Source organism: Dasypus novemcinctus, chromosome 13 (genome assembly GCF_030445035.2).
Source record: "Dasypus novemcinctus isolate mDasNov1 chromosome 13, mDasNov1.1.hap2, whole genome shotgun sequence".
NCBI classification, from domain to species: Eukaryota; Metazoa; Chordata; class Mammalia; order Cingulata; family Dasypodidae; genus Dasypus; species Dasypus novemcinctus.
Genome location: NC_080685.1, coordinates 22,493,772 through 22,516,695, shown reverse-complemented (window position 1 = coordinate 22,516,695; position 22,924 = coordinate 22,493,772). Strand labels below are relative to the sequence as shown.

The following is a 22,924-nucleotide window of genomic DNA, read 5'->3' as shown; positions in this document are numbered from 1 at the left end:
CTACAAATAGAACTAAGTGCAGGAGCCCATACAGCTTGGTTTGTGGGCTTTGTCTTCACATTGGAACTCCCGTGGGTGGGTGGGAAAAGTATATCATTTCTATCAGGTTGAGATAAATAAGGTTAGGAAGTAAAAAGAACCTCTCTCTCAGCCCTACCTTCTATTCCAAACCTGAGGAAAACATTATTGACCTGGCAACAACAAAGGGAAGTGAAAATGGAAGAGAAAGTAACATTAGAACAGAAATGGTGAAGAATTGTGTTCTCTTTAAATTTTGAGACAAAGCCTCCAGGGGGCAGCAGCAAGGCAGAAAAATAGGCTAAATTCACTCAGTCCTGCTTTCCTTGGTGTGGGGCTCCCCACAGTTCCCCACCATCACTCCTCCCATTCCTTCCAACTTTATTTTTAGCTGCCAGTGGGAGGGGGCAGGATGAGAGGGAAAGTAAAGAAAACAGAAAAGGAGGACAGAGGCACTGAGGACTTCTCGTTCAGACAGAAGAACAACCAGGCATGGAGCTCCCCCTCATCCTTCACCTGTTCTTGCCCCTGATGTTCCTGTCAGGTGAGGGAGGTTAACTTCTTGGTTTCTGGTGGGAATGAAAAGCATATGGATCATTTGGGGTTAAAATTCTTTGGGAGTTACGGTGAGAGGTAAATACTGGTTCTGCATTTCTAGTGTGTGTGTGCGGGTGTGTGCATGTGTGTACACTTGTGTTCTTGTACTCACACATATGACTGCTTTCTTACTGAGAATGACAGGAACTGAAGCTGCCCAGGGCCTTGCCTAAGATTTATGTCCAATTATCTAAAGCCTTTGTCCTGAGCCCCTGGAGGAGTGAGGAGACAGAAAAGAAACATGCTGTGGCCTTCCACGTGGCTAGTCAGTCCTGTATTCTCCCTCCCTACTTCCACCATTGGTGGTCCCTGGGGCCTGAGGCATAGCTGACTAACCCATGTGGTCAGAACTCTGACTTTATGGAACGAATGGGCTACAGTCTCTGGTCATACAACTCTTGCTAGTATTCTGGATGCAAAAAAGGGTTCACAAACAAAATACCCACTGGTGGCAGTAATTGGGTGTCTTGAGGGGGTTGCTTGAAAGGAAGGAATAAAACATTGGGGCGGGGGGGTGGATAGGAAGAGAACTCTAAGACAGACCAGAGGTCTAGAATTTTTCCTCAACAGTGCCCTATAATCTTTAGTTCCTAAAATACCAGCTCTGAGTTTAAAAAAATTTAGGGTGGGGAGGGAAGAATCAGCCAGGACATGATGGCGACCTGCAGAAGGGGCTGAGAGCTGAGGAATCCATGGAGGTGGGCAGGGGGACAATTGGGAGGGTGAAAGGAAGAGAATTGTGGGAAACTTTGGGGTGGTGGGACTCCTGGCAAGAATGGATGGCAAACCATATGTGTGGGCAGGCGGGTGGCCCCACCCAGTTAATTACCACTGAGGTTTCCAGGGCTAGAATCAGCCAGAGACCTAGACATTGGAGAAAGAGAATGAGAGTGTAACATTGACAATGGGAGATGAAGAGATGGAAAGAGAAGGAGACACCCAGGCCCAGCGTGCTCTCTAACCTCCTCTTGTCCTCCCTGTGGTCCTGGGGTTTGGGAGAATTTAGAAGGAATGGTTGTACTGGGACTGCAGAAAGCCCCTCTCCCTCTTTTGACCTTCACAGTTTGAGGAGGAAGATGTGTAGGAGGAATTATGGAAAAGAATCCTTTCTAGACACATCTGTGAAAGATTTCAGGGGCAGGAATGGAAAACACAGCTGTGCATAGCATGGCAGAAGGCCACCGGTTAGACATGTGGACCCAAACGTAGGAAGGGATCATCCATGTTTGGGGCTCTGAGTACATGACATTGACAGAGGCCAGGAGAGTGTGTGAGAGTGTGTGAGGAGGAAGATAGACTGACATAAAAATGTTCCCATAATACCAGGAGTTAAAAATGCTTTTTGACCTGAATAAAAGGGGGAAATGGAAAGGACAAATGAGTTTATATGGCTATGAGTCTCCAGAAAGAGCCGGGAGGTTATCAGAGGGGTTGCCCTTATGCACACCTGAGCAGAGTCCCAGAGACAGATAAAGTAGATATTGGTTCTTCTGAGGGCTACAGAGAACCAAAGGTTCTATGGTCATGGCAGATGGAGTTTAGTGCCATGTCAGTTGGCCCTACTTTGGAGTTTGTGTTTCTGTGTGATGGAGCTGGACTTAGATGCGATCTTTGTCCATAAGTCTCTCCTGTTACTTTTACCGGAACTGTAGTTGTCGCTGGGGTATAATGTATACCCAGGGGACCTGAATCTCTGGACTGACCATGTGATAACCAGGCCCTGAGCCTCAACAGACTTGCAACTCCTACACTCTGGTTTATTGGACTTACCCCACTCATCTAACATGAAGGTGAAGAAGGTCAACCACCACACCAGGGAGCCAAGAGTGCCTACAACTGAAAGCAGGGGAATTGCATCCAGCATCCATGTGGAATCTAAGCCCCCTCTTGATATAGATGTGGAGTGGACACAACCATTCTAAGGATGGAGGAAGAGTATGGATTAGAGTGGACTTACTGATATTCTATTCATGAACTATTGTAATTAGTAATTGAAGAAAATGTGGCATTGGTGTGGAGAAAGTGGCCATGGTGGCTGCTGGGGATGGGAAGTGGGAGGAAGAGATGTGATGTGGGGGCATTTTCGGGTGTTGGAGTTGTCCTGGGTGGTGCTGCAGGACAGTTACCGGACATCGTATGTCCTCCCATGGCCCACTGGGTGGACTGTGGGAGAGTGTGGTCTATGATGTGGACCATTGACCATGAGGTGCAGCGGTGCTCAGAGATGTATTCACCAAATGTAGTGAATGTCTCATGATGACTGAGGAGGTGGTTGTTATGGAGGGAGGAATGGGGTGAGGGGGGTGGGGGGTATATGGGGACCTCATATTTTTTTAATGTAACATTATAAAAATAAAGACAAAAATGATCCCTCATAACTTTTCTCCGACTGTACATCCCTGGGCTCTCATTGGCTTCTTCCACTGCTTCATGCTAACCATATGATCCTGGCCTTCCAGGTCTCTGCTTTCCCTTTAACCTGGACGTGCTTCACCCACGCCTATTCCCAGGGCCACCTGAGGCTGAATTTGGATACAGTGTCTTACAACATGTTGGGGGTGGACGGCGATGGTGAGAGAGAAACCAGAGGGCCATGGGATTGGTATGTGATGGTGCTGGTAAAGGGGAGGCAAGGTAGCTGGAAAGCTAAGCTGATTTATCAGGTCTTTTGGAGGTAACTAGGCTCAAAATTTGCCAACCCCATTCATTTTCCCTTTGGCCTGTATCTCAAAAGTCATGCTCACACTATGCTCATATTCACACCCTCCTTCCAGGATGCTGGTGGGTGCCCCCTGGGATGGGCCTTCAGGTGACCGGAGGGGGGATGTCTATCGCTGCCCTGTGGGGGGACCACCCAATGTCCCATGTGCCAAGAGCCACTTGGGTAAGAAGATGCGTGACTCTTCTCCTAACCCCTTACCTTGATACTCTGGTAGTTTGGCCCCCTATACCTCACTTCTTCACTCCCATAATTTATATACTTCCCCTCCCTGACTCAATCCTCACTGATACCTTCTCATTCTCTTCCATAGTCACCCTGAATTCAAGCACATCCATCTGTGACCCTCTGATCTTGTTCTCTCTGCCTTGCTCTCTCAACCAGGTGACTATCCACTGGGAAATTCATCTCGACCTGCTGTGAATATGCACCTGGGAATGTCGCTACTAGAGACAGATGATGATGGTGGATTCATGGTGAGCTAAGGAAAGGGTGGTGGCATGTCTTTGAAGTTTCATAGCAGAGGAAAAAACAAGTTGTGGTAAGGGAAACTAGTCTTTGCTGTGGGGACAAGATGTTTAAAAAAAACACAAAAATCTAGAAAGCAAGGAAGGGAATCTCTGGGAGTGGTCTCAATGCTTCTTTCAGTTGGGAACTTGCTCTGTGGGTGCTCTCCCAAGCCTGGGAGTAATTCTTTCCCCCACCCATCCCCAGGCCTGTGCCCCTCTCTGGTCTCGTGCTTGTGGCTCCTCTGTCTTCAGTTCTGGAATTTGCGCCCGTGTAGATGCTTCATTCCGGCCCCAGGAAAGCCTGGCACCCACAGCCCAGCGTGAGTTAGAGGAAGGGCCTGACTGCTCAGTCCCCAAGAGGGTGTGCAGGGTGGGAAAAGATGGGCAAAAGGGGATAGTGCCTGTCCGGGGGCCTTCATGGCTATCCTCATTGCTTATGTGCCCTGCAAAAGTTCCATGTTTCCTAACACATTAAAATGCAGGCTCCTTACTAAGGCATCAGAATCCCAGATCTGACCTAAACCAACTTTGAAAACTCAACTCTCAGGAAATCCTCCACATACCACATGCCTTGGCCATGGCATTCACCTCACCATTCTCCTATATATCATCTATTTTCATACCTTCATCTCCAAAGGGGGATTTATTGACTCATGGTTGCAGAGGCTAAAAGGTTTACTTCCTCTCAGGACTGGTTATCTTCTGCTGGCCAGTAATCTTTGGGGTTCCTTGGCTTTTCTGTCACATGGCAATGCACTTGGGATCATCTTCTCCTTTCTCTTCCATATTCCATGACTTCCAGCTTCTGGCTGCTCCCCTTTGGCTCCTCTGCCTGTGTCCAATTACCTTTGCTTATAAGGACTACCACCATATTTGATAAGGCCCTTCTCATTCCTTTTGGGCACACCATAAATAATATCTTCTAAGGTCTTATTTACAAATGGGTTCACACCCATAGGGGTTGGGACCTGAACACACCTTTTTGGAGGACATGACTCAATCCCCAGCAGCCTTTCTCTTTTATTCATTTCTGCATCGATGCAGGCCTGGCACAGTACCCTCTTTGCACATATATAAGTGCTTAATAAATGTTAGAATTGAATATACATTCCTGTGACCTCTTCCCTTGTGACCCACATACCCAATACCCTTCTGCCACTCTTTGCCCATCATTGTATCCCTCCTCGTAGGCTGCCCCACCTACATGGATGTTGTTATTGTCTTGGATGGCTCCAACAGCATATACCCCTGGTTTGAGGTTCAGACTTTTCTACGAAGACTGGTGGGAAGACTGTTTATTGACCCAGAGCAGATACAGGTAAGACAGTATGGATGGCTTGCGGGGAGAGTGACAGGGAGAGAATGTTGGTGGTGTCTTCGGTGGTATCCAGATGTTCATCTCCCATCCCTCACATACTTTCTTCTCCAGCTCCCAACACCCATACACACATTCCATTTGAGTGCACACTTTATTCTCAGGTGGGACTGGTACAGTATGGGGAGAGCCCTGTACACGAGTGGTCCTTGGGAGACTTCAGAACCAAGGAAGAAGTTGTGAGAGCAGCCAGGAACCTGAGCCGGCGGGAGGGACGAGAAACAAAGACTGCTCAAGCAATAATGGTGGCCTGGTGAGGCATGGTGAAGGGGAGTGTGGGAAGCCTGAGTGGTAAGGGCCTAGATGGGTTAGGGGAGGGTTGGGAGTGCACTGTGTATGTCCCAAGATGTCTTGCATGCTTACACTTCTGGGCTCATTAGTGGTGGGCAGGGGAAAGCTAAATTGGCTGTCATTGCACTCTCATTGCATGTCTCTCCATGTCTCTGTTTTGTTTATTTCCTCAGACAGAAGTCTTTCTCCATCTTCATCTCTCACCCTGATTCTGACCCTCAAGTTCTCCACAAACTCACATTCTAGCCCACTTTCCAAACATGATTCAAAACTCTTCCCTGGGCTGACTTCCCTGATCTGACCATTCTCCTTTATTCTACATTCCCTTAATATTTGTACTTTTTTTTTTTTAAAGATTTATTTATTTATTTAATTCCCCCCCTCCCCCTGGTTGTCTGTTCTCTGTGTCCATTTGCTGCGTCTTGTTTCTTTGTCTGCTTCTGTTGTCGTCAGCGGCACGGGAAGTGTGGGCGGCGCCATTCCTGGGCAGGCTGCTCTTTCTTTCGCCCTGGGCGGCTCTCCTTACAGGTGCACTCCTTGCGCGTGGGGCTCCCCTATGCGGGGGACACCCCTGCGTGGGGCTGCACTCCCTGCGTGCATCAGCACTGCGCGTGGGCCAGCTCCACACGGATCAAGGAGGCCCGGGGCTTGAACCGCGGACCTCCCATGTGGTAGACGGACGCCCTAACCACTGGGCCACGTCCGTTTCCCAATATTTGTACTCTTAAATGCAGTATTTGTTGGATGAATTTATGAATGGGTTGATTTTGTTCTTATTTGCATTGGTGTGCTGCTGTGTATATTAAATGACATTCAAGCATTCGTAGTTTTATTGGGTGTTAGTCTCCACGCTAGACATTGTTGGGGAGATGGGGAAAAAGGCAAGGTGCCTGACCTCAGTGAATTGCTGATGATTTCTTAAGTCCTGTGTGTGTGTGTGTTTATGTGTGTCTGCACACATCTAGTCACGTCTTACTCCTTTTTTTATCTTCTCAGCACAGAAGGGTTTAGTCAGTCCCGTGGGGGCCGACCAGAGGCTGCCAGGCTACTGGTAGTTGTCACCGATGGAGAATCACATGATGGGGAGGAGCTTCCTGCAGCACTAAAGGCCTGTGAGGCTGGAAGAGTGAAGCGCTATGGGATTGCCGTGAGACTCGATTCTGGATCTGGGAGGATTTGGGGGAAGGGTGTGACATTTAGGAGTGGGAACTTCGGGAAAACAGGAGCAGTGACTACTTCCCAGACTTCAGCCATATTTCCTTTCTTTCACTTTAGCTGGCTGTTTTCTGTACCATCTCTGACACCTCATTCCACACAGCCAACAGACCCCAATTTTGATCTGACCCCAGGTCCTTGGTCACTACCTCCGTCGGCAGAGAGACCCCAGTGCTTTCCTGCGGGAAATCCGAACTATTGCCAGTGATCCAGATGAGCGGTTCTTCTTTAATGTCACAGATGAGGCTGCGCTGACTGACATTGTAGATGCACTAGGAGACCGGATTTTTGGCCTTGAGGGTAATTATTGCCCCAGAGAAATGGAGAACAGAGTCAGGGAATCTGGAGTGTAGGTTGGGTTCTGGAATGAATTCAGCAGGTCAAAGGAGGAACTGTCTTCCCCTGATATTGCCTTGATATTTTCTCATGCTCAAGGGTCCCATGGAGAGAATGAAAGCTCGTTTGGGCTGGAAATGTCTCAGATTGGTTTCTCCACTCATCGGCTGAAGGTTGGACTGACTCTGACTCTTTCATGTTCCTGTCTGACCTCTGACCCCTTCGTGACTCCTTCCTACCTCTGACCCAGATAACCTCAACCCCTGTCCAGAGTCCTCCTGTAACCAACTCTACACTCTACTTCCCATACCTTTCCAACTGCCTCCAGCCTACCCTTAGTGACCTTGGAGAGTTTTTCCTCCTTATTCCCCACTGTCTTTTCAGTGACCTCATCTGGTTCTGTCTCACAGGATGGGATTCTCTTTGGGATGGTGGGGGCCTATGACTGGGGGGGCTCAGTGCTCTGGCTTGAAGAAGGTTACCGCCTTTCCCCCCCACGAATGGCCCTGGAAGATGAGTTTCCTCCTGCATTGCAGAACCATGCGGCCTACCTGGGTGAGTAGCAGAAAGTTGAACAGAATTGGTTGAAGTTGGGGAGTGCACTGTTTTCCCAGTTGGGTGTATGAAGTACTCCCTCTTAACTCATATAATCCCCTGCTTCTCACTAACCTCCTTCTACTTCCTCTAGGACCTCCTCCGGTGCCTTTCGGGAATCCTCATACACTGACCCCATCTTCTTTCACTTTAACCCCTGATTTCTTCCCCACCTCTAGGGTACTCTGTTTCCTCCATGCTATTGCGGGGTGGTCGCCGCCTATTTCTCTCAGGGGCTCCTCGGTTTAGACATCGAGGAAAGGTCATCGCCTTCCAGCTTAAGAAAGATGGGACTGTGAGGGTCGCCCAGAGCCTCCAGGGGGAGCAGGTAGGGCATTCAAGGGAGGGTGGGACTCTTGGATCTTGGAGGCACCTCTGGGTGGTGGGGAAGAATGTGAATGGGCAAAAGAGAGCCCTGAGAAATCTGTGCTGAATTCTGGTTGGCAGAGTCTGTCAGGGGTGAGGACCAGATTAGCAGGCTGGTGAGTGCTTCCCACCAAGTCCACTTGTCCACAATCACCTTCCCTTTTCTCTGGGGTCACCATCATCCACCACTCCCCAGATTGGCTCATACTTTGGCAGTGAGCTCTGCCCATTGGACACGGATGGGGATGGAACAACTGATGTCTTACTTGTGGCTGCTCCCATGTTCCTGGGACCCCAGAACAAGGAGACAGGACGTGTTTATGTGTATCTGGTGGGCCAGGTGAGACTTGCTGGGATCCCCTAGGATGTGTGTGTGTGTGTGTGTGTGTGTGTGTGTGTGTGTGTGAGAAAGTGGAAGGGAGGGAAGGCTGGCTGAGAGGTTAGCACTGTCAGACCAGCATCTTCAATCTTCTCTTCACCTCCACCAGCCCTTGCTGACACTTCAGAGAACACTTCAGCCTGAACCCCCCCAGGATGCTCGGTTTGGCTTTGCAATGGGTGCTCTTCCTGACCTGAATCAAGATGGCTTTGCTGATGTGGCTGTGGGGGCACCCCTTGAGGATGGGCACCAGGGAGCACTGTACCTGTATCATGGGACCCAGAGTGGAGTCAGGCCCCATCCTGCCCAGGTGAGGAGTGCCCAGATGAGGCAAGGGAATGGTTGTAGGAAGGGGAGGAGAGGAGCTCTCTTGGCCTATCAAGAGTCCCCTTGACTTGATTCCCAAACTGAGCAAGTGATTTAATCAGTAGGCTACAAGGTGAGGAGATGGGATAGGATACAGGGTGCTGACCTAGGGACCACTGAACACAGTTACTTTTCGTTTATTCCCATGCCTCATGGGAGGATTAGAGAGAGCCAGGTGAGAGGCCTGGGAAACCGGGTGTGTTAGTCCCTACCTCAGTCTCCTCTTCCTTCCTTTCAGCGGATTGCTGCTGTCTCCATGCCTCAGCCCCTCAGCTACTTTGGCCGAAGTGTGGATGGCCGACTAGATTTGGATGGAGATGATTTGGTGGATGTGGCTGTGGGTGCCCAAGGGGCAGCCATCCTGCTCAGGTGAGGGGTTCCAGCTCAGGTAGCACTGGACCAGGTAGCATAGCCATTAAGATTTGATTACCTTGGTCAACTTAATCTCCTAGTTTATAAATTGGGAATAATAATAGTACTTAGCTTAGAGGCCTATTTTGAGGATTAAATGAAATAACCTACATAAAGATCTTAATGCAGTGCCTAGCACATGGTAAGTGCTTATTCATTAATGTCAGCCATCACCTCAGTTCTGTCAGGGGTGTCAGGAAATGGTGACCCATGTGCACCTAGTCCCTGTGGGTAGAGGTGGAAGTGGGGCAGCATCGTTCTTGCCTTTGACCACGGAGAGACAAACGCTTCTCAGGAAGCTTCCCTCCTTCTGCTAGCATTTCTTTTCTACCCTGTCTCCAGCTCCCGGCCCATTGTCCATATATCCCCTTCGCTGGACGTGACCCCACCAGCTGTCAGTGTGGTTCAGCGGTACTGCAAGCGGCGAGGCCAGGAAGCAGCCTGCCTGACCGCTGCCCTTTGTTTCCGAGTGACCTCTCGTACTCCGGGCCGCTGGGCTCACCAGTTCTGTAAGCAACTCCAGTCCTTCTCGTCAACCCTCAACCCCTTGCCTGCCTTGGTTTCCGGACCCCTCTCTGCCTCATTCTTGCCTCCCCTATTCAGATGTGAGGTTCACAGCTTCACTGGATGAGTGGATGGCTGGGGCCCGTGCAGCGTTCGATGGCTCTGGTCAGAGGCTGTCCCCTCGGCGGCTCCAGCTCAGTGTGGGGAATGTCACTTGTGAACAGTTGCCCTTCCATGTGCTGGTGAGGAGGGGACAGGACCTGCTTTAGAGCAGGGCCTGGGAGTGAGGGGGAGGCTGAATTTGAGGAGGAATGCCAGCTAGATCAGCATGAAAGCAGAAGCCAGGAGAGGGAGGGAGGGGACACTTACCTGACCTGGGGTCGGGCTGATCTGGGTCTGAATCCTAGTCTGCCATCTACCAGCCATGAGCTCTGGTACATCACTTAACCTTCAAACCTCAGTTTCCTTGCCTGCAGAGGGGAACTAATACTAATACTGCCACCTAGGACTTGTGTTAGAATGAATTTAGTCATATCAATAAAACCTTAGGTCAATGCCCAGCAAACAGAAAATCCTCAGTACTTCATCACTATGATAGTCACACCCTGCCAGGGGCCTGGGATGTACCGCTGGCTTTGGCTGCACATGACCCTTGACTCTGGTTTCCCCCAGGATGCATCGGATTACCTCCGGCCAGTGGCCTTGACTGTGACCTTTGCCTTGGATAATACCACAAAGCCAGGGCCTGTGTTGGATGAAGGTTCACCTACCTCCGTACAAAAGCTGGTCAGCAGTGCCAAGCCCAGCTCTGCTCCAGGGTCCCGACACTGTCCTTCCCAATGAATTCATGAGAAAGGGGAGGATGGAGGCATGACAGCACAGTGAAATCTGGCCTGGGACTCCCCCTAATTAAAGAATACTCACTCTTCCACCTTCCTTTCCCCCTATCCCATTTTTTTCTCCTAGCCTTCCTCTCAGCCTCCATCCCATTCTCTCCCTTCTAGATTCCCTTCTCCAAGGACTGTGGCCCTGACAATGAATGTGTCACGGACCTGGTGCTTCGAGCTAATATGGACATTAGAGGCTCTAGGTGGGTTAGACATGAACTGGCTAAACCAGGGTGACCTGAGACAGATTGGAAGGGACTAGAAGGGTGCTGGGGGGTTGTTGCTCACCCAAGATAACAGGAGTGAGGCTTTCGGTTCCCCTTCAACTCCTGGCCTATCCCTTATCCACCCCTCCTAGGAAGGCCCCATTCATGGTTCGAGCTAGTAGGCGGAAGGTGGTGGTGTCAGCCACTCTGGAGAACAGGAAGGAAAATGCCTACAACACTAGCCTGAGTCTCACCTTCTCCAGAAACCTCCACCTGACCAGCCTCACTCCTCAGGTGCCCTTGGGGGAGGGGGTTGGGGAAGAGGGGAGAAAGAAGGAGAATGGAGATTGGGATATTGGCCTCAGCCTTGAGGTACTCTGGAGGAAGACACAGTTTGGAGGCTGGGGGAGGAGAGCTGCCTTACAACTACAGCCCCAGGTCCAGCCTCCACCCCACCTCCTCTCCCTCAGAGGAACAGCCCAGTGAAGGTAGAATGCTCCGCCCCTTCCCCTCATGCCCGGCTCTGCAGTGTGGGACACCCTGTCTTCCAGACTGGGGCCAAGGTGAGTTAGGGCCCAGGATGAGAAAGGAGCTCTGGGAGAGTTGGGGCTGGGATCTATGGGGCCTGGAGGGAAGGAGGCATATAAAGTTCCTGTCCAGAGGAACAATTCCTGTTCCTCTGGAGTTGCCTCCTGCAGAAGAATCTACCATGGTCCTATGTCCCCTGCCCTGCCAGGTGACCTTTCTGCTAGAGTTTGAGTTTAGCTGTTCCTCCCTCCTGAGCCAGGTCCTCGTGAGACTAACCACTACCAGGTAAGAACAAGGGAAATTCCTCTCAGACCTCTTCTTTTGGGTCTTGACTGGAGGGGGTAAGGGGATGCTATCAGAGAGAGTTGTCTGAGGAGGGCTGAGATGATGTGAGCCTCTCCTCCTCACCTACAGCAATAGCCTGGAGACAAATAGGACCATTCAAGATAACACTGCCCAAGCCTCAGCCTACATCCAGTATGAGCCTCAGCTCTTGTTCTCTAGGTATGACCCAGCTCCCAGCTGGGACCCAGTTCTGACACCAGACTCATAGTGTTTATGTTTTCTCCCTCTCCCTCCATGTACTTCAGTGTTCATAGAACCCCCAAATCTTGGGACTGCTCCTTTTATTTGCTCTTAATCTCACTCATCTGTGAAACCTTCTCTTTTAAGAATCTTATTTTCCTAGGAACAGAGTACCTGGGGAATGGAGCTGGGGGAAGGAGGGATGGATGTGGCCATGAAGTTTGCGCCAAGTCCATGTCATGTCCATTTCTCTTTTCTCCATGTGCCCCCACCTCTTTATCCATGTGCTGGCCCTGTCTTCTCTGAATCCATGTCTGTGTGCTGATCATATACCCCTGTGTCTGTGTCATGGCTGTGACCATGTACTTCCTGACTTGGTGTCCACGCAGTGAGTCTACCCTGCACCGCTATGAGGTTCACCCATACAGGGTCCTCCCAGTGGGCCCCGAATTCAAAACCACTCTTAGGGTGAGAAGCCTTGGCATGAGGGGGAGGAGCAACAGTTGTGTGGGAAAAGAATGGAAAGAGTCTTTCTTGGATCTCAATGGTATCTGGGGTGAAGGGGAACAGATAAGGAAGGGTCTTTTGTCTCCCACCTCCTCCCATTTCCAATCTTCCTCTCAGGTGCAGAATCTTGGCTGCTATGTGGTCAGTGGCCTCATCATCTCAGCCCTCCTTCCAGCTGTGGCCCATGGGGGCAATTACTTCCTATCCTTGTCTCAAGTCATCACTAATAATGTGAGTCGGGTTAGACTGTGTGGACACTTGCCACCTTGAGCTTGTGGACTCATTGAAGCTAGACTTCCACCCACACTAGCTACATATCTTCTGGGTCCCCTGGGGGAGCCTCCTTTTCTGTATGTGGCTCTTTAGGAAGAAAGAAAGGGATTATCTGGGCAAGAACTGCAAGCATATGGGAGGTATGTTCCTGCTCAGCCTAGGGTGGCCGGCCTCTTACCATCAGGAGGGTCCCTCAGGTTGGATCTTCCTCCAGGCAAGCTGCACAGTGCTGAACCTGACAGAGCCGCCAGGATCCCCTGTGCATGCAGAGGAGCTTCAGCACACCAGCAGACTGGTATGAGTTCCAAGAGGAGGGTGTCCAGAGTGGGGATGCAGTGGGGAGCAGTGGAGTCCGGGGAGCTGTGGCACAAGGTAGTGGGGCCACAAGAGGGGAGGAGACCTTTCTACCCCACAGTCCTGATTGGTCTCTTTCTCCTGGTAGAATGGGAGCAATACCCGGTGCCAGGTCGTGAGGTGCCGCCTTGGGCGGCTGGCAAAGGCGACTGAGATCTCTGTTGGGTTACTGAGGCTGGTTCACAATGAATTTTTCCGGAGGGTAAGCCTTTCCTTTTGGCCTCTCCCTGCTTCTGCTCCTATCAGGAACTTTAGCATAGGTTTCCGAGAGAGCCAAACCTGTGTTCAAGTTCTGTCTTTGCCTCTTACTAACCTGTTGACCTTGAGCAAATTATTTTATCTCTCTAAACTTTTCTCATCTTTAAAATGGAGATAATTTTTATTTCTTTGGTTCATTGTGAAGAAGAAATGAAACAATGAACAAGACATATGGTGAATTTTATTGAGTAATGAAAATAGTTATTATCTTCGTATTTTTTCCACTTACCATTCCTTAGTGCTATATTAATAATGACTCAACATTTACAGATTAACTAAATCTGATCAATTAATAATCCATCAAGTGCAATTTACTTTATAAAGGGCACTGTGTTAGATAGATTCTGAGGCAAATACCTCCAACCTTCAACACTAAGCCTAAATCATTGTAGGTGCTTAATACATTTTTGCTAAATGAATGAATGAGTGATTGATTTTTTTTTTCACATTTTAATTAACTATAGTCCATGGTTTAATTTAGGCCTTGCTGTGTTGTGCAGTTCCATGAATTTTTTAAAAAAATTTATTGTAGTAACATATATACAACCTAAAATTTCCCCTTTTAACCACATTCAAATATATAATTCAGTGTTGTTAATTACATTCACAATATTGTGCTACCATTACCACCAACCATTTCTAAAACTTTTCTATTATCTCAAATAGAAACTGCATATTTGAAGCCTTAACTCCCTAGTCCCTATCCTATTTTCTAGATTCTGACTCTCAGAGTTTGCTTGTTCTAATTGTTTTTATCAGTGAAATCATACAATATTTATATCTAATTTATTTCACTCAATTTGATGTCTTCAGGGTTCATCCATGTTGTTGCATGTATCAGAACTTCATTCCTTTGTAGGGCAGAATAATATTTCATTGTATGTATATATAACATTTTGTTTATCCATTCATCAGTTGGTAGACCCTTGGGTTGCTCCCATCTTTTGTCAATTGTGAATAATTCCTCTTTGAAGATTGGCATGCCAATATCTGTTCTAATCCCTACTTTCAATTCTTTGGGGTATATACTTAAAAGTGGGATTGTGAAATTGTATGGTAATTCTGTACTTAACTTTTTGAGGAACTGCCAAATTGTTTTCCACAATTGGCTGCACCATTTTATATTACTACCTGCAATGAGTGACTGTTACTATTTTTCCACATCCTCTCTAATACTTGTAGTTTTCTTTTCTTATTATTTTTTATAGTAGCCATTCTAGTGAGTATGAAATGATATCTTATTGTGGTTTTTATTTGCATTTCCCTAATGGCTAATGATGTTGAATATCTTTTCATGTGCTTTTTGGCCATTTGTAAATCTTCCTTGGAGAAATGTCTCTTCAAGTCTTTTGCCCGTTTTTAAACTGGGTTATTTGTCTTTCAGTAGTTGAGTTGAAAGATTTCTTTATATATTCTGGATATTAAACCCTTATCAGAATGCAGTTTCCAAATATTTTCTTCCATTGTATAGATTGTCATTTTACTTTCATGATAAAGTAATATTTATTTATTTATTTATTTATTTATTTATTTATTTATTTGAGGTACTGGGACTGGGGATTGAACCCTGGACCTCATATTTGAGAAGCTGCGGCTCAGCCACTGAGCCACATCTGTTCCCTGATAAAGTCCTTTTTTTAAAAAAAAGATTTTATTATTTTATTTATTTCTCTCCCTCCCCCGCAACTGTCTGCTCTCTCTGTCCATTTGCTGTATGTTCTTTTGCGTCCACTTGCATTATCCAGTGGCAATGGGAAACTGCATCTTTTTTTGTTGTGTCATCTTGCTGCATCAGCTCTCCATGTGTGTGGCGCCACTCCTGGGTGCCACATGGAGCAGCTCTCCTTACGGGGTGTACTCCTTGCACATAGGGCACCCCTACGTAGGGGTACCCTTGAGTGGCACAGCACTCCTTGCATGTGGCAGCACTGTGCATGGGCCAGCTCACCACATGGGTCAGGAAGCCCTGGGGATCGAACCCTGGAACCTCCATATGTTAGATGGACGCTCTATCAGTTGAGCTACACCTGCTTCCCTGATAAAGTCCTTTGAGGCACAAGAGTTTTTAATTTTGATGGGCTTCCATTTATCTATTTTTTCCTTTGTTCTTGTGCTTTGGGTGTAGAAGAAACTATTGCCTAACATGAGGTCCTGAAGATACTTCCCTACATTTTCTTCTAGAGATTTTATAGTTCTGGCTCTTATAGTAAGGTCTTTGATCCATTTTGAGTTGATATTTGTATATCATGTGAGATAGGGGTCCACCTTCATTCTTTTGCAAAAGGAGATCCAGTTTTCCCAGCACCATTTGTTGAAAATACTATTCTTTCCCAATTGACTAGACTTTGCTCCTTGTCAAAAATCAGTTGGCCATACAGTTCCTCAGAAAGCTAAGTATAAAATTACCATATGACCCTGCAATCCCACTTCTATAGATATATACCCAAAAGAACTGAAAGCAGAGATTCCAAGAGATATTTGTATGCCAATGTTCAAAGTGGAATTATTCACAATTGACAAAAGATCGGCGTAACCCATGGGTCTACCTTCTGATGAATGGATAAACAAAATGTGGGCATATACATACAATGGAATATTATTCAGTCCTACAAAGGAATGAAGTTCTGATACATGCAACAACATGGATGAACCTTGAAGACATCAAGTTGAGCAAAAAAAGTCAGACACAAATGGACAAATATTGTTTGATTTCATTGATATGAAGCAATTAGAATAAGCAAACTCATAGAGTCAGAATCTAGGTTACAAGGGGCTTGGCTTAGGTAGGCAATAGGGAATTAATGCTTAGATAGTACAGAATTTCTATTTGGGTTGATTGTAAAGTTTTAGAAATGAACGGTGATGATGGTAGCATAACATCGTGAATGTTAATTAACAGCACTGAATTATATATATGAAGGTTGTTAAAAGGGGAAATTTTAGGTTGTATAAATGGCACTAGAATAAAAATTTAAAAAAAAACACATAAGACCGTACAAATACTGAACCCTATTGTAACAATGGGTTATAGTTAATAGTACAATTATAAAAATGTTCTTTCATGAATTATAACAAATATACCACACTAATGCAAGTTGTTAATAATAGGGTGGCATGTGGGAACTCTGTATTTAATATATCTTATGCATGATTTTTCTCAACCTATAACTTCTAAATAAAATTTTAAAAGTTCAGTTGGCCATAAATGTGAGCATTGATTTCTGAGCTCTTAATAAATGATTGATACTACATGCAGAATTTGTATTGGGGAGTAGCAGGAAGTAAAATAGTATAATTTTAAATTATGAAAGGTCTCTAAAGATAGAGAAAACTGAATATGATAAACCATCAGAAATCAGTGTGAGCTCCTGAGTGAGAAATGACATCATAATTATAGCAGCCTTCATTTATTTAGCACTAGGGATTTATATTGTGCTTTCCCATATATCATCTACTCTGAACAACACAAAATTCTTGTGATATAGGTATGTATATTAGGCATATTAAGTCTGGCAGGCGACCCTTCTCCAAGTCTAATTCCATATGTATTTCTCTTTGGTGACTTTTTTCCCCATTCATTTATTCATCCTTTCAACAAGGATTTATTAAGAAACCTCTATGTACTTGTACCATGCTAAGCACTAGGCCCTGGGACCACAAACATTAGTAAGACACAGCCGTTGCTTTCAAGTTGCTGATAGTTCAGTGGTGAAAGGCAGAGAAGTAAAGAGAGTATTACAGCCTAATACAGGTGGTAGATTAGGAGGGGGAGGGGGGCAGATGTAGTTCAAGTGATTGAGTGCCTGCTTCCCATGTACAAGGTCCCGAGTTTGATCCCTGGTACCTCCTAAAAATAAATAAAGAAAAAAGGGATAAGGGTTAGCCAAAGGAAAAGGGAATGGGATGCATTTCAGGTAGAGCAAGCAGCATTTATGATGGGCCAGAGGCACTTCCTTTTATTACTTTTCCTATCTTTTCCCATTGGTCTCCAATCTTTTGGCTCTGGTCTTGAGTGTCCTGGAAGTTGTGCCTCTCAGCTATGTCTTTGCTTTCGGGATTCCAAAGAACCAAACCACCTTGTCAAGGCTCATTCAAATGCCTTCCCATTTACTCTTCTACAGGCCAAGTTCAAGTCTCTGACAGTGGTCAGCACCTTTGAGCTAGAAACTGAGGAGGGCAGTGTCCTACGACTGACTGAAGCCGCCCGTTGGAGTGAGGTGGGGTTGGGGACTGAATTTAAAGCTGTGAAAATAGGATAAGGATGGGGTAAGAGCACCCTGGGCACCATTAGGCAGCTGTTGGTGAGTCACAAATGATAAATCAGTGTACAGGGCCCCATTCCTGCTTCAGTTTCTTCCCTTTGAATAGAAAGAAGTGATTATTTCTTCTATTTGGGGGCTGGCTTTGCTATTATATGGAGTGAGCCTAGCTGGGCTAAAGGGTACAGGTAAAAAACAACCTCTCTTCCCATACAGAGCCTCCTGGAGGTGATTCAGACTCGCCCTGTCCTCGTCTCCCTGTGGATTCTCATCGGTAGCGTCCTGGGAGGACTGCTTCTGCTTGCCCTCCTTGTCTTCTGCCTTTGGAAGGTAAGCACTGCTTTAGTGGGAAGTATGGAGCTTGGTACCCATGGTTTGAGGGATCCAGGAATAGGGCAGCCAAGCAGACAGTGGGTATCATGCTTGGATATCCTTCACTGTATTTTGCAAGTGTTGGTTGATTTAAACTAAGCTGAATAAAATAAATTTTAATTCTGTTTTTGGAAGCAGAACAAAAGTACAGACTTCAGATAAGTCTGAGAGCTGTTGGCAAGATCCCCAGTCAAGGCATTTGGTAATGACTCTTATCTCTTTCTCTACAGCTTGGCTTCTTTGCCCGTAAGAAAATCCCTGAGGAAGAGGAAAGAGAAGAGAAGTTGGAGCAATGAATGTAGAAGAAGGCTCTAGAAAGTCCTCCCTGGCAGCTTCTTCAAGAGACTTCCATAAGAGTGGAGGTTTGCAGGGTCAGATGAAGTCTCTGGTCCCTTTCCCCAAACCTGCAGTCTGACCTGACTTGAGTCACGGGGAAGCTATCGACAAAAGATGAGGCTTTGTCTATGACAAGAAGGGCTGGCACGAAAACACCAGTGCTCCCACTTTGTGCTTCCCTCCTCCTTACGATCCTGGTTCCACAGCTGGCATTGGGGTCTCTGAGGATGTTTTGATGTTTTTTTCTTTTTTCTAGGAATCAAGACTTTTTTTCCCTAAGTCGCTTACACCTTTGAGAGTCCCTCTATGCCTTCCCTCACAATTTGGAAAGGATAAGGGTTATCCTTTTTCAATCCCTGCCTTCTCACCTTCTTGCCTGCCCCCTACTCCACAGGAGGGAGCTGACGTTGGCTTGAAAGAAGTAAAGTCAACATCTGCTGCTTTCCTGTGGAGTCTGGTGATTCAGAGGGCCGGATGGGGAGAGTCAACAGGAAAAAAGGAGGGAGGGGAAAAAGCCACAGGAGACATTCTGTACGATTCCAAGGAACAGAGGAGCCTTTAGACGGGCAACTGGCATCCCCCTGAAACCTGAGACTTCGCGCGCTCACCCGCCCTCAGGTGCTGGTGAAACAGAGCTGCCCCCAGGCTGGCTGGGCATAGGCTTCCCAACCGGGCAGCCTTCTACGGGAGCAAAGCCAGGGCATGGTGCCTGATTTTCTGGAGCCAGGGGCCCCCAGGTGGCTAGAGCTGGAATAGCAGAGAAGACCAGATACTTCAGGCTGTGTTTTTGCCACCTCTCTCAGGCCTTCCCCACCCTTTGGCCTGCCTTGGTGCCTCCTTATTCTCCAGAGATAAGGAGACGGCGGAAAATCCTTTTGCTTTATCAGCTTTGGGAAGCAGCAGTCCCTAGGGTTCTAAACAAGTGGGGTCTGCATTAAGGAAGAAGCCAAAGTGTGTGGTGTGAGGTGTCTGGGGAATAAGCACTGGTTGTGTAGCACAAAAAGCTCCTTGGAAAAGGTTCCCAATCACACCTACACTTTGTAGAGCTTCTCTGGTGCTACCAGTTGACCAACCCTTGCCTGATGTCTCTGGACTCTCTCCCACCCCCTTCACTCCCATTCATTCCCATTGTTTGGTCATGGCCAGTAAAGGGAATTACATTCTCATCAACAGCTGGTAACGTATTTCTTCAGAGTGCAGCTCTGGCAGTCATTTGAAGAATCAGCAACCATTTAGAGCTGAGAAGAGAGGAGATCTGATCGTACAGTCGCCTAGCAGCCACAGAACCTGTCCTTCAGGGTTGTTCGTAAAGTGTTTATTTTGGCATGTCCAGAGACATTCTGCAGAAAGCCACCCTCATGGGCATTGTCTTGTTTCCCAATAGGGTAGACAGTATATCAGAAGGTCAAAACAAATAAAGTTCAGTGTCAATGACTTCAGGCTTTGAGTTCCCTGATATAGACTGCTTAGGAATGGTGCGAAGTGGATTCTTGGTTCACCTGAGACCTTACACGTTGGAGTCTCTGGAAGGCAAAGTTATGAAGTATTTGAAATGTTTTCTTGACTTTCCCACTGGAGATATGCTCCAGCCTCCTGCAGTTCCCACCTATTTAAGAGACCATAGACTATAAAGTGTAAGGATTTGTGCAAAAAACTGCAATAAGTTTGTACACTTTTGACATAAACTGTAAATGACTACAGTAACTTATGGTTTCCAACTAAAATAAAATTTAATTCTGACTCTTACTACCCAGAGTTAAGCCAGACTCCACAAGATAAGAGCACAGTACTCATATGGCTGCTTTCATGCAGGCCTCCCTCACTCTGACCAACTACAAATTTGGGGGTTTCCACCCCTCTCAAACTTTGTTAGAATGACTCACAGAACTCACTGAAAGCACTCAACTTGCAATTACGGTTTTATTATAGCAAAAATGATATAAATAAGAAGAGATGTATAGGCAAGTTCTTTGGAGGGTCTCAAACACAAGTTTCCGTATCTTCTCCGTGTGAAGTCAGAATGTGTCACCACCCCACCCCTGTGCGTTCATTGTATTTTATCAATCGTGGAAGCTAATCTGTGCTTCCAGTGTCCAGATATGGGGTTTCATTACATAGGCATGATTGATGGAATCAAAGCCCACTTGGTTGAATTTGATCTCCAGCTTCCCTCCCCTTTCTGGAAGGTTCAGCTAATAAAACCTAGCTCAAAGCCCCAACCCCCTAATCACATGGTTAGTCTTTCTGGTGTGACCAGTCTCTATCCTCTTTTTCCCCCCACAAAAACTATGAGTGTGGTTGGCCCACCTTGTCATCTCGTTAGCTTAAACTATTCAGGCATGTTCAGAGGCCCACCATGAGTAACGAGACTCTGGTCATGGGAAATTACAAAGGTTTAGAGGTTATCTGCCAGAAATTGGGGACAAGACTAGCCCAGTTTTTTATTATATAGTTTCAGAAGCACTTAAGTCTAGATTGAAACACCAGGTTTGCCATTTATTAGCTATGGGGCCTTCTGCAAGTTATAACTTCCCTGGGCCTCAGATAATAATACAAGCTTGCATAGTACAGTGGTAAAGAATATAGACAGATTTGGGTTTAAATCTAGGCTATAAAATTTAAAACTTGTTTGACCTTGAACAAATTTAACTTCTCTAAGTCATGCTTCTTTGTCTTTAAACCATTTAGGGTTGCGAGGATTAAATGAGATAATCTAAGTAAAATGAGCATATAGTAAATGCTCAATAAATAATTGTTATAAAATAACCCATCCTACCTTGTGAGGATGGAAGCAGCAGGTAGTGGTTCTGATCTGGTAAGCTACCCACTTATGAATGTATGCAGTAAATTACAGTAGTATTCATTTCCTATCACATTACAGTTGTTGCATATCTCAAAAAATCGCTTACACTCATCCATACTTCAAGATTATGGCAGTTGTTAGACCTAATGCTAGTTGAGTATCATAAAACTATCTGTGGTTACATTCTGAGAAGGGGTCTGTGGTTTTCACCTGACTGGCAAAGGGGTCCGTGGAACAAAAAAGGATAAGTACCCTTGCTCTAAAATGATAACTAGCTAATTAGCTTAACAATCTAATGGTAGAAATTAAGTCTATAACAGACCATCCTTCTTAAGACATTCGTGGTCTTACTAGTATACCCAAGGGATATGTGCCCTTAAGCAATAGCTTTCTAGAGACCGTGCCTCTGCCTCTGTTGCCTAACCCTGGCGACCTATCTGGCCTGATCGGGCAGAGACAGGCATTCTTCGTAAATCTGGTGAGTTACTTTGTGACAGGAGAGGCCCCTGGTGGCCCTCAAAACCCGTCATATGGGCTATAACTTGATCAACCTTTGTGGAATATTCTGTTTCTGGGATTGGCACTGAGGCCAGGGATATGAATAGACCTCCATTCTTTGGCCCCAGTCAGCCCCGAAAGGGAGGTGGATTTCCTTGAGAACTGGTTCTTCTAAGTATTTTTCTTTACATTAAAAATGCTTTTTTTTTTAAGGAGGTACTGGAGATCGAACCTGGGACCTAGGACACGTGAAGCAGATGCTCAACCACTAAGCTACACCTGCTCCCAAAAATGCACTTTTAATATCTTTCTTCATCCAGAGACCCCCCCTCCTCTTCATTCCTCAGCTTGAGTAGGGCTATCTCTACCCGTCTCCCACACTTTTACTCCTTCTTTTGAAGCAGAGCTAGTTTGAGAAGCAACTGTACCAACAATAGGTTCTCCCCAAGCACCTGAGTGTTCCTTCCTTTCTTCTTAGTGTTGCTCCTTTTTTCCCTCCTCCCTTCTTTCATTCATTCACTCATCAGACTTTAAGCACCTAGTATATGCCAGGCAATAGTGATAATATAAAAACACAACTCCTGGGAAACGGACTTTGGCCCAGTGGTTAGGGCGTCCGTCTACCACATGGGAGGCCCGCGGTTCAAGCCCCAGGCCTCCTTGACCCGTGTGGCGCTGGCCCATGCGCAGTGCTGATGCGCGCACGGAGTGCCGTGCCACACAGGGGTGTCCCCCGCGTAGGGGAGCCCCACGCGCAAGGAGTGCGCCCATAAGGAGAGCCGCCCAGCGCGAAGGAGGGAGCAGCCTGCCGAGGAATGGCGCCGCCCACACTTCCCGAGCCGCTCACGACAACAGAAGCGGACAAAGAAACAAGACGCAGCAAAAAGACACAGAAAACAGACAACCGGGGCAGGGGAGGGGAGGGGAGGGGAGGGGAGGGGAGGGGAGGGGAGGGGAGGGGAGGGGAATTAAATAAATAAAAATAAATCTAAAAAAAAAAAAAAGCTCATCTGAAAAAAAAAAAAAAACACAACTCCTACCCTAAAAGAGCCTAGTTTAGGGGAAACAAACATGTAAACCAATAATGGCAACTATAGAAAGGTAGTTGTTATATAACATTGCAAGAAGTAGTACTAGGATAGGAGTATGTCACACACAAGAAGCACACTTTATTGGGTAGGGATGGCAGGGTTTTAAGGGAAAGATTTACAGAAAAATATTTGGTGTAGGGGAATTGTAGTTTAGAATAGATGGGAAGGGGTCTCTCTTCTCTCCCAGAAAAATAGTTAGAGGACAAGCAGAAATGGCCTGGAAAAAATATGTTCTAAGGCTGGACACTACCTAGAAGAGAGAGAGGCACAGGAAAAGAACCTTGATGGAAAGACCATAAGTAGACTGCAGCTGCACCCACCGGTGCCTTTCCTCCATCCTACAAGCA

General features: G+C 46.7%; 1 protein-coding gene across 8 annotated transcripts; it reads left to right on the top strand.

Moving 5' to 3' along the window:
• The first annotated feature begins 337 nt into the window (after positions 1-337).
• Positions 338-19,931, top strand: ITGA10 (integrin subunit alpha 10). Of its 8 annotated transcripts, XM_004480494.4 has the most exons (30): positions 415-562; positions 3,075-3,186; positions 3,390-3,499; positions 3,719-3,810; positions 4,049-4,163; positions 5,034-5,161; positions 5,323-5,471; positions 6,506-6,656; positions 6,859-7,024; positions 7,160-7,233; positions 7,471-7,615; positions 7,834-7,982; positions 8,217-8,360; positions 8,509-8,709; positions 9,004-9,134; positions 9,519-9,685; positions 9,780-9,922; positions 10,353-10,466; positions 10,685-10,770; positions 10,926-11,067; positions 11,244-11,336; positions 11,510-11,586; positions 11,716-11,805; positions 12,216-12,294; positions 12,451-12,564; positions 12,821-12,901; positions 13,049-13,162; positions 17,340-17,435; positions 17,694-17,807; positions 18,080-19,931. In XM_004480494.4, exons 1-30 carry the CDS (start codon positions 511-513, stop codon positions 18,143-18,145), a joined length of 3,495 nt encoding a protein of 1,164 aa, XP_004480551.1. In that variant the 5' UTR covers positions 415-510; the 3' UTR covers positions 18,146-19,931. The 8 variants fall into 8 exon arrangements, 5 of the variants coding, with proteins under 5 accessions (XP_071063492.1, XP_004480551.1, XP_058165591.1 ...); XR_011645367.1 differs by lacking the exon at positions 12,216-12,294; XR_011645366.1 differs by lacking the exon at positions 12,216-12,294 and having other exon boundaries at positions 12,804-12,901.
• The last annotated feature ends 2,993 nt before the right edge of the window (positions 19,932-22,924 follow it).

Excerpts from the sequence above, each read along its gene's own strand:
- ITGA10 (XM_023585222.3), top strand. The coding sequence starts at position 511 with ATGGAGCTCCCCCTCATCCTTCACCTGTTCTTGCCCCTGATGTTCCTG. Across the intron at positions 9,923-10,352 it reads AGTTGCCCTTCCATGTGCTG|GATGCATCGGATTACCTCCG; the intron begins GTGAGGAGGGGA and ends GGTTTCCCCCAG. Across the intron at positions 12,902-13,048 it reads TTCAGCACACCAGCAGACTG|AATGGGAGCAATACCCGGTG; the intron begins GTATGAGTTCCA and ends TTCTCCTGGTAG.